At 37.7% G+C, this 15,739-nt stretch overlaps 2 protein-coding genes across 8 annotated transcripts in view; one reads left to right on the top strand and one right to left on the bottom strand.

The window, feature by feature from the left end:
* The window catches only part of CC2D2A (coiled-coil and C2 domain containing 2A), a 64,483-nt gene extending 53,192 nt beyond the window's left edge, over nucleotides 1-11,291 (top strand). For 4 of the 6 annotated variants that reach the window (XM_052780449.1, XM_052780446.1, XM_052780445.1 and 1 more), the window contains 9 exons: nucleotides 1,320-1,340; nucleotides 2,432-2,635; nucleotides 3,108-3,197; nucleotides 4,026-4,139; nucleotides 5,169-5,303; nucleotides 7,542-7,664; nucleotides 8,304-8,362; nucleotides 8,819-8,996; nucleotides 10,080-11,291. In XM_052780449.1, the coding sequence (XP_052636409.1) occupies nucleotides 1,320-1,340; nucleotides 2,432-2,635; nucleotides 3,108-3,197; nucleotides 4,026-4,139; nucleotides 5,169-5,303; nucleotides 7,542-7,664; nucleotides 8,304-8,362; nucleotides 8,819-8,996; nucleotides 10,080-10,268 (1,113 nt within the window). In that variant the 3' untranslated portion in view covers nucleotides 10,269-11,291. The remainder of the gene's footprint in view (nucleotides 1-1,319; nucleotides 1,341-2,431; nucleotides 2,636-3,107; nucleotides 3,198-4,025; nucleotides 4,140-5,168; nucleotides 5,304-7,541; nucleotides 7,665-8,303; nucleotides 8,363-8,818; nucleotides 8,997-10,079) is intronic. The other 2 variants (XM_052780448.1, XM_052780447.1) reach the window with 1 other exon arrangement.
* Nucleotides 11,292-12,680: 1,389 nt separating this feature from the next.
* The window catches only part of FBXL5 (F-box and leucine rich repeat protein 5), a 38,268-nt gene continuing 35,209 nt past the window's right edge, over nucleotides 12,681-15,739 (bottom strand). For both annotated transcript variants that reach the window (XM_052780442.1, XM_052780444.1), the window contains exon 11: nucleotides 12,681-13,327. In XM_052780442.1, coding sequence (XP_052636402.1) covers nucleotides 13,251-13,327 — 77 coding nt within the window. In that variant the 3' untranslated portion in view covers nucleotides 12,681-13,250. The remainder of the gene's footprint in view (nucleotides 13,328-15,739) is intronic.

Raw genomic sequence — 15,739 nt, 5'->3', positions numbered from 1 at the left:
AATGCTTAGTAAAATCATGCGGTTTGCTAGCTATATTTAGAATTGATTTGAACACTTCGGAGGGAAAAAACAGCTTAAAGTCATAGATATTTCTGACATAAGTTGTCTTTCAAGTATGACGGTAGGAGCTAACTGCCCCTTGCCAAAACTCAGACATAAAGAACTAGAAAGAGACTGAAGTACCTTCCATTTGGCAAAGAATCATAGCACAATAAATCACAACACAGGAAATTAGTCCTGTTCTAAGTAGCAAGAAATACTACATGTCAAAGCTTCTCCTCACAGGGAGCCACACTGAGAAGACAAGGGGCAATGGGTACAAGTTGCACCAGGAGAGGTTTTATCTCAGTATAAGAAAGAAATTCTTTACAGTGAGAACAATCATTCACTCAGTCTCCCCAGTGACATGGCAGAGTCCCCATTACTGGAGGTTTTCAAGATGTGGTGGGACAGGGTACTAGATAATCTCATCTGGACTCCCTTTTCCACAAAAGGTTGGACCAGATGGTCTTTTGAGGTCCCTTCCAACCTGGCTGTTCTATGATTCCATGAAAGCTAAACTGTACCAAAAAGTATGCATTGCCACTGAAGTGCATTGAAAGTAAAACCAGGAATAAGGAAAATGTTTCTAAGGTAAGAAAACTATTGGTACAGAAGATCTGTTTTCTAAAATCTGAAGAACAGTGGGAAAAACAGTTGTGACTAATAAATCAGTAGGAGTTTTGCCAGATTTTTGTTCACTCTTTGCATTAGAGATTTTTCTAAATCTTATAAAAATGTTACTTAGCAGCAGATGATTTGTTTACCTTGGATACTAAGCCAAACCAAATTATTTCTTTAGCAAACATTGTATGGGATTTTCAAATAATCCATTTGTTTCAAAGCAATATAAATAGAAAACAATAAGATATAATTTCATGTTAGATGAAACTAAGTAAAGCAGAACTAAATTCATCAAGAGACTGTTCTATTTTAGGTGGTATGTATCTAGTGAAATCTGTACATAAAAACATTACTAAAGTGACATATGCGTGTATTCTAACCATGACTGGATAAGTTATAATTCTGTGCTGCAACTCCCCAAATTGTAACACATACACTTATTATAGAAAGTGTTTGGCATAAAATGACAAAAACTAGCTAAATATTTTTGCCATCCTTTGTTCCTATTCCTAGCCATTCCTGCTGTAGTTATTTGAAATATTTGTGTACTGATTTAGGATGCTAAGCTTAATTTTAGTTTAATTTTACAATACCTTTTTTGTTTCTTTACCTATTTTTCTTCTCTTTCCTGCTGTCCTTCCTGCATCTCTATATAGATGAACGAAATGCTTAAGAAGGTATAATATTAATAAATCAGTTGAGAGATTCCTGTTGTTCCCTGTTTAAGACTTAGCTTGGTTTTGGTGCCGTTCAGCAATCTTTCTGCACTTTGCATTACTTGACTCTGATATAGTAGTTGTTTATTTGTCAGTAATATTTGCAGTGAATTACTACATTTAAATTTACAAAGTGCTAGAGACTGTACATTTCGGCTGTTAATTATGGTTGAGAAGAATCACCACTGTATGCCTTCTCTGCTGACCTGAAGGTCTAGCTACAGGGCAGTGCCCAGCTGTTCCCCCTCTGGTTAGTTTGAGAAGAAGGATACAAACAACAAAAGGTGGTTTATTTTGAACAAAAATATTATGAAGTATGAGCTTTAATTCTCAGCACCACTAGAAATATAGAAGGGATTCTAAGTAGATGAAAAAAAATACTTTGATCCTAATACCTGTAAAAGATGACATTTTAGGTGACATATGAGCAAATAATTGTTGTTGTTATATAGTGAATACGTGCTTTTGAGTCCTAGATTTGCTTCTACAAAATCTCATCTAAAAGCCCTGAAATTTTAGGCAAGTCTGAATTATAAGGATTCCTCTAAAAATTACTTGGACCTTCTCTGCAAATATTTTGGCATTGCGCAGGGTTGTCATAGTATTATTTATATAAAATTTACTGGGATTTGTGCATAACCTTAGTTGTGGTTTTAATGGAATGTTATGTGAATAGCATGTAGGATTAGTACCTAACCATAATTGTTTACCTGTGAATTAATATGTGGTGTTACATACTCATCCCTGTAGTTTTGCTTGGCCATAACTTTCACTACGTATTTCAGTGCTTTAATAAAGCCAGCTTATAGGTACAAGTCATTATGTGCATTCATAAGTAAATGCACATTGCCTGATTTTCCAGTACCTTGACCTTTCTTACATGTCTGTGAGCCAAAGTATATACTACAAGGAAAGTTCAAAATGCTATTAGGAAAGAATTTTACACTCCTTTTATGCTCCTGTAAATGGTGAAATAAGGCCAAATATAGTAAAGACTTAAGCCCAAACTATAAATAAAACTATTTTTATATAAATTGTACTGTCTTTTGAAGTTTGATACCCAAGAAGAGGAGAAATTGCTCCAGGCAGCAGCAAAGTATGAAGCTGAATGTACATCAAAGTTTCCAAGCCGCAAATGCCTAACAACTGTAATTGACCTCAATGGGAAAACAGTTTTTATTACCAGATATATCAAACCTCTGAATCCACCACAGGAGCTTCTTGATGCCATCCCAGATAGTTCTCAAACAGCAGCAGTAAGTACTTAGAGAAGATAGTGAAGTTTCTGGGATACAGATTTCAGAATGTGTGTGTTCACATGTGCGCATGCACGTTGCATGTAGGCACTTACCTTTTTTTATATGTCTGCTGTATAGCTACGCTTTTTGTAAAGGAAAAATGAGAGATACAAAATAAAGTAGTAATGACTGTGTGTGATGTGCAGTAAGTCTGTCCATAATGATGCTGGAAAAGGATATTTGTCTTTGAAAAAACATAGGTATATTAATGAGTATTGTCCTTTAAAAGACAAACCTCAATGGGAGTAAATCATCAGTCTTTGATGTATGTTCTAAAATGAGCTATCTGCTAATGTAATGAGGTTAGTCAGTGTTTTGTCATTGATATCTGTGGAAACAGCACTATGCTTCACATCTGGTATAATAATACTATTGTTAGATCAGTGTCGTGAATTGAAACTGTGAATTGCTCTGGTTTGGTTTTTTGCAGGAATTGGTGGCTCGATACGTTGCTTTGATTCCTTTTCTGCCAGATAGTGTGTCATTTGCTGGAATTTGTGATTTATGGAGTACATCAGATGTAAGCAATGCATTAAGCAGAAGTTCTTTATCCTCTTGAAAGTAACATCCTAGCAGCCCCAGCTTTCTAGGGGAGATTGTACTAGATGAGCTCCTGAGGTCCCTTCAGCACTAAATTATTCTGTGATTCTATTATTGTGAGGACTGTTTTTCTTTATCAGCTGTTTATTTCAAAGAATGAGGACCAAAGCTTGAGAAAAGTTGCTCATCCTGATACAAGCCAAAATTTTTCTCTTTGATAGGTTGTAATTGAGTGACCCTAAGAATGCTTAGGGCTTTAAGCTTTTTCTGTTTGTTTTCAGTTATAAAACAATCCAAAATGGCTAGTCATGCACAAGTGAAAGGATGCTGACTGGTGGAGACTTTAAAACTAGACTTAAAATTGATCATTGTAGTTCTAAGGAACTACAGAAAAAAACATTGCATGTAATGTCAGCAATAATGGGATATTTAGCCTTCTCTGTCACACACAAATAAACCCTGTCATCTATAGAATAACAACAGATATTAAGTTAATCGTAGATTATGTTTTTACCATCTCAGAACTTTTCTGCAAAATTCAGAATAACTCAAAAGACAAAAGCCCTGGTTCTTGTAAAATTTCAGATCTGCATCATGGATTTTCACAGCATTCGCTTTTCATCCTGCATGTTGAAGCAGTGCCTAATTAACAATAAAGATCAATTGCAAAGATGTGAGAGAACTCTTTTGCTTCAGAAGTGTTAAGAAATATTATTAAATGTTGTAAGTTGAAAACACCGTTGATAACTGCATAGAAAGACCTTTTGTTTGGTTTTTGGTTTGTTTTTTTTTTTTGTACCTCAACTAGCAATTTCTTTATCTTCTGGCGGGAGATGAGGAAGAACATGCTGTGCTCTTGTGTAATTATTTTCTTGGTATGGGGAAAAAAGCCTGGCTTATCATTGGAAATGCTGTTCCTGAGGTAAGAGGATTTTTTTCATTTGGTCTGACTATTAACTTTTATTCTGTGAAGTCTTTGGTTCCCACCAATGGATAGAATCATTTCTTGGTGGCATGTTTTTCCAGGAAGTTATCTAAACGTTGGCGCTGCTGAAATGATTCTTTTCAGAAAGGGGGGGGGGGGGGGGAAGTTGAAAGTATATCATAGTATAAATATTGTCTGGGTTTTTTTTTCCTGGACCCATGTTTCCATACTTAATCTGGTAGTAGGTGTCATCCTCATAGTACACTACCAAGCATCTGTATAAGTTTGTATAAATGGTGTGTCCAGGACAAAGGTAATGGAGACAGTACATTCACAGTGTCTCAGTCGTGAATACACAGACTGTGATGGAGTTTGGGTGGGATTGGGTCGAGGTTGAGAGGTTTAGGGGCTTGCCAGGGATTCTTACTGGTATGTACACATCCCTTGATGCTTTCTCCAGCTGATGGCAAAGCTGCAGCAAGAGAAATGATAGATTTGTTCAGGCTTGATAAGTGAATCTTCATCTGCCTTCTGTAATACAGGCAGGTTAGGCAGTCTGCTTTGCCTTGGACTGTGAACCCACTGTGGCAGCAATCCGGCTTAGATGGGCTAAGGACTAAAATCTTTAGAATCTTTTACCCCCTAGGAGTTGCATTTGTTCTCAGGGAAGCACTCACATTTGCAAGTAACCAATACTGCTCTTTTGAAAAGAGATGGTAAGACTGTTTATAATGCAACTTTCCAACATTAGTTCATAGCTGAACCAAGATGACTTTCAGAATCTGTATTTTAAGAATGGCTCAGGGCTGTGTATTTCTAACATTTTTCTGCCACATAACAGAGAACACTTTATTATGTAAATGTTAGTTGTTGAATTGTAATGAACCTGTAACTTCTTCCAACCAGTTTGCCCCCAAAAGTACTATTAATCTCAATAGTAAAAATTTAATATTCCACACAATGCAAAGCATACTGTCTTCATAGCCAGTTTTAAAACATCTTTCTCATACTTTTTTTTCTTCCTAGGGACCAACTGCATATGTATTAACTTTGGAACAAAGTCAATATGTAATTTGGAATCCCAGTACTGGATGTTTTTACGGGCAGTATGATACCTTCTGCCCCTTACAAAATGTGTACTGTCTGATCGGCTGTGATAATGTAAGTGTACCTAGTCTTGACACATTTCTATACATGTAAGAGTTGATATTTTTCTTGACTTTATGCATCATTTGTTCATCAATGTAACTATATTTATGCTGTCTCATTATTAGTGTTTTCATTCAATCTTAAGTAGGTTTTTCAGCTACTTTTAAACACTTAAGAGATTTTTTTTTTAATCAGCATTTAGGTGGATCAAGACATATGTTCATATAATTTTCATTACTGGGTTTTACTTAAATGTTTCCCAACTTGGATAACCTAAGTTTACTACTGCTTAGCTGAGGAGTAGTAATTCAGCAAAGCTAATAGTTTGCAGGTGAAATGTAACTGAAAAATGAAAAATAAAGCATATTGGAAGGAGTCACTTGAGTTGCATATGTAATGGTGGGCACAGCCCTGAATGGTTCAATGTGCAAAACACAGAGCTGGCACTACAAGGCACAAAACCAGTATTGATTTTCCGCCTGGCATCAAGTCCTCCTGTTTATTTGCTTTAAAATACAAGTAATACCAGTGCATGTTCACAATATAGTATTCATTGTGTGGCTAAAAACTCTCAGAGATAGCAGTGGGGGAGAGAAGACCTTGAAAGAGCTGCACAGCTTCGGGCAGGTGAACCAAAGACCACAGAACTGGGGCAGAGCTGAGCCTGTGTCAGGAGGGACAGAAACCCTTGGCAGTCTCCTGCCAGCAGCATTCCCCAACTTGGCTAGAAGCAAACCCTCACAGCTTCTGGGGACACAAACAGGGACATGACAGCTAGGCAGAAAGATGTGTGGAAGTCTGAAACTGAGGAAACACAAGGTGAGTTTAAAAAAAAGAACCCTAGGTTTTATTTGTACAAAAACTGGATGTTGAGTTTAGAAGTTTGCTCCTTAGTTTTTTGGAAACTGTCAGGGAACAGTGAGTCAGGCTTCCATTGTGCACCAAAATATAGCAAACATTTGCTTTTATTTTCTGTATTGAGAACATACCTGGAGAAGTTGTTTGCAAGTGTCATGCGTTATAACTTTTGTTCTGTTTTTTAACCTTCTGGGGTTTTATTCTAAGCACAGATTATGATTTTGTATTCTAAAGCATATTTATTTTAAGTGTCAGTTCTGTCTTTCATTGAAAGTGTTCTGGGGAGTGGTTGAGTTGGTTTGGGGTTTGGTTTTTTTTTTTTAAGTAGTACTAAACCTAACAGTTAAGAAAAATGTATCATCTTAATCATTAATTCCTGGAAGAAGCAACTAAGGACTTCAGCACTGACCACCTGATCAGCTAACCTTGAACCACAAGAGCTCAACAACATCTTTCAAGGCAACCAATTCCAATCTACATGTCACTGAGCAGGTGTGCTGCCAGCAGACCAATACCACTCCATACCTAACCAGGAAAAACACAGTTATGGTGTGTTATATAGGTTGTACACAGAACCATCAGTTACAAAAGGTTACATATTAATTAGTACATTTACATATTAGTTATTGGTACATTTTGCAGCCTTAGCAGTAGTTATTTAAGGTTGTTTTGAGCAAGAAGCCTACAATGCTTGCATGCTTCAGCCTAGGCTCAAACATAGACCAAATTGAATATCTGTAAAGAAGGGGTATGCAAGACATGGGTTCCCCTTGATGACAAAATGTACACAGGAGCTGTGCGAGTCTGCAATATCTACTTACATTCAGCATCATAAACGTGCAGCAGGCTATTAGGCACCACAGCCACAGCTGCACTGTGCTGGGCCATTGGAAGAATTTACTAAGAATTCAGAAGAGACTTGCGTAGCAATCGAGAGGGGTGGAAATGCAGCCCAGGACAGTGGAAGAAATTTTGGAGTATACTGTAACCCAACACTATGTGATGCTGAAGTGATAGTAAAGGCAGAAAGTGTCTGAAAGCATAAAAACTGCCACAGTGCACAGCAGATGAGGCTTTGAAAAGGAAATACTGGAGAAAAAGATTCAGCAGGAAGAGTTGCCAACTGCAGACAGTAATTCTGTTCGTACACTGGTCTTAGTCCATACTCTGAAGCACAAGACATGACAGAACAGCAGCATCCCTTCTGATGCAAGAATGCAGAAGTTGCACATCACCTCTGACTATACAAGATTGCCTTGTTTCATGTGAACTCATACTGGTAATTGCTATAAGGACATCAAGATTATATAGTATTTTATTGCCATGTAAGTGGAATGTGTTCCATAGCTGTGATTATATGCTTAAAGTTAAAACAAACCTGCTTTCTTGTAGATTTGGTTTAATATGCAAGAATATGATTCCCCAATAAGGATAAATTTTGATAGCAGCAAACCAAAACTTTGGAAGTCTTTCTTTTCAAGAAGGTTGCCATACCCTGGTCTCCGCAGCATTCAGGTATTAATGGATCCATTACCAACTTGATTTGAGGGGTTGAGAGGTCACAGACTTAGTATAAAGAAGCAGAGACTAGGTTCTTCAGAATTCTGTGGTTAAGTGTATTTATGTAACAGCACTGGGTTTTAAAAACATTTTCCCAGGCACTCAAAAAAAAAAAAAAAAGCAAGCAGGAATACTGCAAAGTATTTGGTTTTATACAGAATGAATGCACAGCTGTTGTCCTCTAACTATCCATGTAAGATCTCAGGACAACAGTAAGGTAAATGGGACAAATCTTTAGATATGTTTGTGTTAAAGTAGTAGCTTGGTATTATAAAGAAAATGTCAACTTTTGTCTCACAGCTAGGAAGGCATTATTTCAAGCTGTACATGCATCCTTAGTAAACAAACAGGAATTTCTCTACAGTTTATCAAAGGTATAAGCAGTTGAAGTTTACTGGAAAAAAAAAAAGGCAACCAAACCAGCATAACATTAACTAGATGCTTGTATGTATTTATCATGTCTCTACTAAATAATAGATTATTTTAGCATAATTGTGAACTCACTTGAGTACCATCAAGGCAGTAACTCCTGTAGTTATTGTTGTATAGCTAGAAGAGATTGTACATTTTAATATTTGTTTTATTTATTGCTAGCCCGAAGAATTAGTTTATCAGCATGCAGACAAGGCTGCTGCAGTGGAACTACAAGGCAGGTAATTCTACCTCCAAAGCAAATGCTGTCACTACTGATCACTAGAGCATATTCATACCTAGGTCCTAAAAACCTGCTTGGAACGCTAAGAATTGAGAATGGCCTAAAAAAAAAAAAAAAAAAAAATCAGAAGCTGTTGTTCACAGGGCTTTTTTTTAATTCTCTCTCTTTAATAGAGATTGCCAGATACAACTGATCAATTACTGCTGTACGGTTCCCTAATAAGCAAAATGCTGTAGAGGTTGTAAACTAAAAAGGATTGTAAGCCCCTGGCCTTCCATTCTGTTACTGAACATGCACAGCACCATACAGTTATGTTGGCATTGCTTTTCTGTGCTTTTAGGTAGCAGTAAATTTAACTGAGGTAATTTGCGTTCCCCATAATCTGTACTAAGTGTGATCAGTTCAGATGTCCAGTAAATACTAGAATTGTAATAATTAGTCTATTTTATTGCAGGATTGAAAAAATATTAAAAGAGAAGATTATGGAATGGAGACCACGGCACCTAACTCGTTGGAACAGATACTGTACCTCTACCCTGCGTAACTTTTTGCCACTGCTAGAACAAAACCAAGGCAAAGACATAGAAGATGACCATCAGGCAGAGCTGCAAAAACAGCTAGGAGATTACAGGGTACAGTTGTGAAAATATATGGCTTGTGCACAGAAGTAGGAATCTAAATCCCTAGGATTTATTATCACTACTCTGTGGTATAGAAGAGTGTCCTAGGCTATTCATTTCCTCTACTACCAAAAATCAGAGACGCTTTTATACAAAAGACAAACCAATGTAGTATTTACAGAGTGAAGAAGTGATGATCTATTTTATTTCATTTGTAGATGTTGAAGATAGATAAAAACTTTCTGTTGAATGTAAAGATAAGAATGTAAAGATAAATTGGCTGCACTGTTCTTGGATTATTGCTGTACTGCAACAGTCACTACCTCTGACACATAAATACAAGTGCAGTCTCCTAGCACTGGATGCTTATGGGTTGATTGGTGCATTAGCTCTCAAGTCTGGTCAGCAAGAACCTGGCACTAATGCCAAGTAGCACTACACTCAGGCTACTTACAGGTGCAGAAGCCCACACAACAACATGCTTTACTTCAGTTTTCTACTCATTGCTCTGCTCTTTAAAGACAGAAGAAAATGTACTTAAGAATTCACTGCAGCCACAGGTGTACCCATGCATTCTTCCTCCAGGCTGTTCTAAAGGTTAGGTCCTTCTGGTCTTCATGTAAAACACATGGTGACTATACTGTACACAACTCTGGCAATTTTCAAAATGAGTTGAGGTTTCAGTTCCTGTTGGACCTGAAATGTATTATGGGCAGGAGACACTTGCCACCTCAAAGCCCCAGCCAGTGCAGACAGGAGAACACAATGAATTAAAACCAGTTAAGAGGCAGAAAAGCAGCAATTATGCTGTATGTGTTCATTAATGTAACTTTATTCTAGTGGATTTCTAAACATCTTCATTTCAAACTTAACCCAGACTAAAGGGGAAAAATGTCAGAAGCTTGCCTGATGTATATGAAATAGGGAGGTGGTATTAAAATACAAAATAAGCTTTTTTAATTGCATCTTCTCAGGCCACCAATAGAAAAGAAAATTTACATGCACAGTAATACAGATTTTTAAAACTATGTCTTTATTCAGGTGCCTTTACCTTTTCTTCTTACCTTGGTGTTTTTTCCTCTTTCCTTCTCCCAGGTCTCTGGATTTCCTATTCACATGCCATTTTCTGAAGTCAGACCTTTAATAGAAGCTGTACACAGTATGGGAGTTCATACCATTGAGGTTTCCAATGTTGAATTTGCTCTAGCTGTGTATATTCGTGCTTATCCCCAAAATGTTCTCTCTGTATGGATTTATGTTGCTTCACTTGTTCGAAATAGGTAGTATAGACCAGTCAGAATACCTCAAGAAATTTGCTTATGTAGGGGTAAAAAGAACAGATTTCTCCCACTGCTGATTTGAGCTATCCCAAGTATTTTAAAAATCAAATGAGAGCCTGATTGTTAGTAGCTACAAACACATGAGCTTTATTCACCCTACAACCACTGAAGATGCTACTTATTACTGCTAAGGAAGAGACTGACAGCTTAAAACTCCAGTACTGATAGGTGATTTTTATACAGTATTTTACCGCTCCCAGTGGGACATGACACTCTTAAAAGCATAACACATGCCCACATATAGTGACATTGCAGAGTAAAATGGTAGTTTAAGCCACCTTTTCAGGTGAAACTTGGTTCCTGGAATCATGCCTTGAAGACTATGTTTTTAGCTAGTCAGTTTATTTTACCTACAGACCTCTTCAAAGACAGTGGCAAATACAAATAGTTAAAGAGTTTTCCAGTACCATTACAGTTTTTTAGTACCCGAGTTCCTGAATGAAGATCAGGATTGTTTACTCATGAATAAATTTCATGCACCAAAGAGCCAGTGAAGGCCATACTTCAATTTTTAAGAGGCTGCATCATCTGCTACTTCATACTTAGTGTCTATATAATGCCAGCACCATTTAGAGGTATAAGACAACATTTTCTTTAGAAGTATTTAGTAAATATTTATACCAAAACATAAGTGGAAGATCATTCATTTTATACAAGAATTTGATTAAATTACTTTGGAGTACAAAATCCTTATCTGCAAGTTACCCTAGTAGAAGATTATCAAAAGAATAGTTTACTAAAAATCAGATTCGCTTATGAGTATGTTAAATAGTGGTGTTAACTGTTAATACCGATACAAATATATATCCTTCTCCTGCAGTTGCCTTGCTAATCAAACTGTTCCAAGTGAAAATGATGGTGGGTTGAGCTTAGGAAGAATGTTCATCAGAACATATCAAAGTTAAGATTGTTCTTGAGCTTAACCCCAAACTAGATTCAGTCTACCTAATAAATACTAGACACAAAATCTTTGGTTTAGAGCCTGGGGTCGCTGCCACAGGTTCCCCTCTATAAACCTCCAGCAGAAAGGAGTAGCTACACTGTCATCACATGATGCTTTGCTGAACAACACTGATGACATCTCCCAAGTTTAGCCCAACTCCCCTTCAGAGAAGGCTGTAGAAGAAACATGGTGTAAGTAAGTGAACAGAATCTTCTGCAGCTGATGCAGGCCTCAGCTGTGTCTCTACCAATCTCCACAGGAAAGACCACCTAGCAGCAAGGAGAAGGACCTCTAGCTGCACCTTCCCAGCCTCAGAAACAAAGAGTTCTGCAACAAGGACAGATGCAAGAAAGCCCAGCATGTATCTTGTTACTATTCTCATCTTACCTCAGTCAGCATTGCACAAATGGCCATATATCCACTCTAAATTTACTTTGGTGCCCAAGGGTTAATGTAGCTTACTTGAAGCAACAGCTGCTGGAATAATGGTAGCCTTTTATACCTCTTCTGTAGGCTTCTAACTGAGCACTGTATGTTCTGCTTCTAGCCCATGTTCAGCTGTTAACCGTGAACACCCAACACTGCAGCAACTCTACATTCACTAGTATTTTTCTTACCTTACTACTCTTCAGTATTAGTGGGAGCAAGATGGTATCAAAACTTGCAGTTTATTGTAATCTCCAGGTACGCCTGCAAACTGACCTCCCAGACACCAAGAATCTTGAAAGCTACATACGTCACCATGACTGCTGTCCTAAATAAATACCACTCAAAAGAATTTATCCAATTAGTAAAACGGGTAAAAATTACTAGTTTGACATATTGTCAGTCTTCAAAATTAGGCAGGATGGGGGGAAAAAAAAAACCAGTCTGCCTTCTACAAAGGCTGCCACCTACCCCTCCTCTGCCCAAGAGAAAAACAACCTGCGACTATGCCACTCATGAGCAGGTAGCCATTAAAGTTTGCAACTTAACATGGGCTACAATACTCACTTCTCTTGCAATGGGCTCTTCCCCATACTGCCCACACACACACTCGTGCAGTACTCATACATTACTCATCTCTCTTCCTAGCACAGGTTTCACTCAGCCCAACAATGGATTCTCTACCTCCCTGCTAGTCTCTACTGTTCAATGAGGGCTCTTTAAAAATCAAAGCAACAGGGAAAATGTACTGTTGTCTTCCACACATTTCACATTAATGAAAACAGACTTCCTTGGAAGCCGTTTCAAAAATGCATCTTAACACAGTCATGGGAAGGAAAAAAACAAACAAAACAAAACACCCCCACACATTGCAAGGTTCACAGCTCTGCAACCACAACACCCATCCACCCAATCTCTGCAGCCTACTGGCATGGTATGGCTGGGTATTACACCTTAAAAGCATATATATTCAACTGCTACATAACATTTATTGGTGGGAATGTTTTATTTGAGTATGTCTTTCAAGCCCAAATACAAAATCAAATGCAAAAGGAAGGTGTGAATTTCCCTAATTTTGCAATATAAAGAATGATTTGAGGATGAGAGGAAAGGGGAAGAAACAAGGCTCCTAAAGATGTATAATTGTTACCCAAATGCAAACAATACGTTTCAGATTCTCTGCAGAGCTTTATATTGTACTTACGGATTCAAAATAAAAAACCATTCACTTACTTAACACAAAATAATCCAGTAAAGTATATTTAAGTGCCAAACTTGGAAGAAAGTGGCATAAAAAAAAAATCTGAATGTTTTCCCATCTTCCCCAAATTAAGTAAAACAAAACCCAACACCCTTCAAACCAAATGAGATTGTGAGATTGTTACAACACTGTACAGTACACTCATAATTAAGATTCTGAAGTTGTGGGCAGGGTCAGGCTAGTATAACAAATCTCACTCCAAGGATTGTTAACACAAGATGCAAACTGTAAGTAAAGTGCATGAAAGGAAGCCTGCTGAGCTAAATGAAGTAGACTGAAAGATCAGAAGTCAGCGGTCATTCGCCAGAGCGGCAGCAGGCCCGAAAACCACACTGCAAATTCTGGCATCCACTGGCGGTTTCAGCATGAGGACCTGCACAAAAACAGAACAAATGTGAAAAGAAGAAAAGGCCATTTACTTAGATTCAGAATTCTCATAACCTGGTAGTTCATAAAACTTTTTTTTTTTTAATACACTAAAGTGCTTTCAGCACTGTGAAGTCTGAAGCACTGCCAGTACTATCACAGTATAAAAACCTCAATTGGAACAGTTATTTTTCAAGATATTTTTGCTCCGATAGCTTAGTCCCTTGAAGATAACACATTCAAAATGACACAGATGTATGATGAGCAACACTAAATAAGCAAGTTTAAGCAAGCTCTCACAGGTAGCTTTCAGAATTGAGGTATATTTTCACAATGCATATTTAACTCCCATTTTTCAAATTCAGTTGATGACTTCATGGGATTACCAAAGAAATCATAATGTCCAAAACTACTTCTACCATAATGGAAACAGGTTTTTTAGTCTGGAAGGTTTTTTCTCTGTGACATTTCATGGTTGGCTAGACCTCACATATGCTGACTGGAAATTCAAAAACTAAAGAGAAAATCACCTTTAGTATCACTGCAGTTATCAGAAGCCATAAGGCTAAAAACTACCCATTCAAAAAGAGAAAGTTGTGAGCACAGACAGTACAAACCAACACTAATTCAACCCACCTCCACTTACCTGTACTTACTGTTACCCCTTTAATTTGAAATGTTAAATGATCATGAGATAAGAAACTATTAGATTTATTAGTACAGGATTTTATTTCCTGTAGCCATATGCCTTCTTTAGAGACATAAACATTTACATACAAGTTGGCTGAACTCTGGCACCCAACGTAAACTGGAAGTGAGTTGCCACGTTAACTAAAACAAGCTGGTAAAGACCTAACCAGGACAACCCAAATTTCCCCCCTTTGTATTTGATACAAATCAAAGAGTAATTAAGGTGGTTTTAATACATTTAGAAAAGACTAGCAAAATAATGTAATGAACTAGGGTACCATGCTATGTCTGGCTTGTTTTCTCCCCGTGAACAGTACTTTAAAGTCATAATTCAATTAATTTCCAAGAACCTGGTGTCTGGAAATCAGCTTTCTGCTTCATGCCACACACCAATGAGGAATATTCTACAAGGTAATTAAGTTAACATGCATGAGACTGAATAAAACAAACCTGAAGCTATAATAAAGGACAATGGTTACAGTATGCAAAATAGTAAACTTTTCATTTGTCAATAAACTCATTTTCCTTTTTAAATCTTTTTATTCACCTGAACTAAATTTTGATCCTCCAAGTCACTTACGAGCTAGTTTGAAAGCTTCTTCATAAGTCCTTTAAAAAGGAGACTTGGTGCTTCTGAATAGCTGGTTTAGCAGAGCATGTTCTGTGCAGCAGCATTTTCCAAGCGTAGCTGACCTTCCTCATCATTGCCACAGCTAAGCAGCACATCAGTAATTTTGAAGCAACTGTCACATTTCTAGTAAAATGCTTGTTGACAAAACATATAGAGCCCAAACATCCCAAGGAAGGGAATACTCGGTATACTTCAATATTGTTTTCCATCTTTTTCTTGCTTAAGAATGTTCTTCCTTATGCTCATAACTGGAACATAAATGCTGCTCTTCTAGGTCTGACCAATGGTCTATCTAACACTACCTTCATCACTGGCAACAGCAGGTGTTATCTAGGGAGACAATATAAGCCTATTCTGCATATCTTTTATGTTTAACCTCTTTTTAAACCTGCTGATACTGCTTCCACAATTCCCCACAGGACAGAGTTCCCAAAGTTCACTACATTGTGCATCTGCTTTGAATCAATTGCCTACGCTCTTCATCTACTGTTGCTGAGCTCTAATACTGCAGAATTTGGAGAGTTACTGCTGCACATTCACCTCATCTGCTGCTTTCCCAGTTCTGTTAAGTCATCCCCCTTTCACCCTTCTCATTCCCAGATTGAAACATTCCAGCCTTTTGAGTGTCTCCTTGCAAGACAGCTGCTCAGTTCCCTAATTCTTTTTAGTAGACCTCTTCTGTGTCTTCTGTAACTCCACTACATACACTCCTCAAGACGGGGAGACCAAAACCACAGGCAGTGCTCCAAATGTGAGTGCCCCAAGGCTTCCAGGACCGTGCAGCAACACCCTCTATCTTGTTCTCAACACCCTGATGATGCATAACATTGGTGGCTTTTTTGGCTGCTGCTGCAAACAGGAAAGATCTCAGAATTAGCACCGACACCTCTCTGAAATCATTGTCTCCATGTTGCAACTGCCAGCTCTGAATTCAGTTTCATGCAATAACAGTTTGATTATACACAACCACACAGACATATAACCATACATACAGCTATACTGAAGCTCGTAAGAAGTCCTTCTGGAAATCTTCAGCACCAGTATCGTTGCTTGAGGCTGCTCAGTACCACTCAAGAACTTGGAAATTACTGCGTGCAT

The sequence above is a fragment of the Harpia harpyja genome, chromosome 2 (assembly GCF_026419915.1).
Source record: "Harpia harpyja isolate bHarHar1 chromosome 2, bHarHar1 primary haplotype, whole genome shotgun sequence".
Classification (NCBI taxonomy): Eukaryota; Metazoa; Chordata; class Aves; order Accipitriformes; family Accipitridae; genus Harpia; species Harpia harpyja.
The sequence above is the reverse complement of the archived record's forward strand: the minus strand, read 5'-3'. Positions and strand labels throughout refer to the sequence as shown.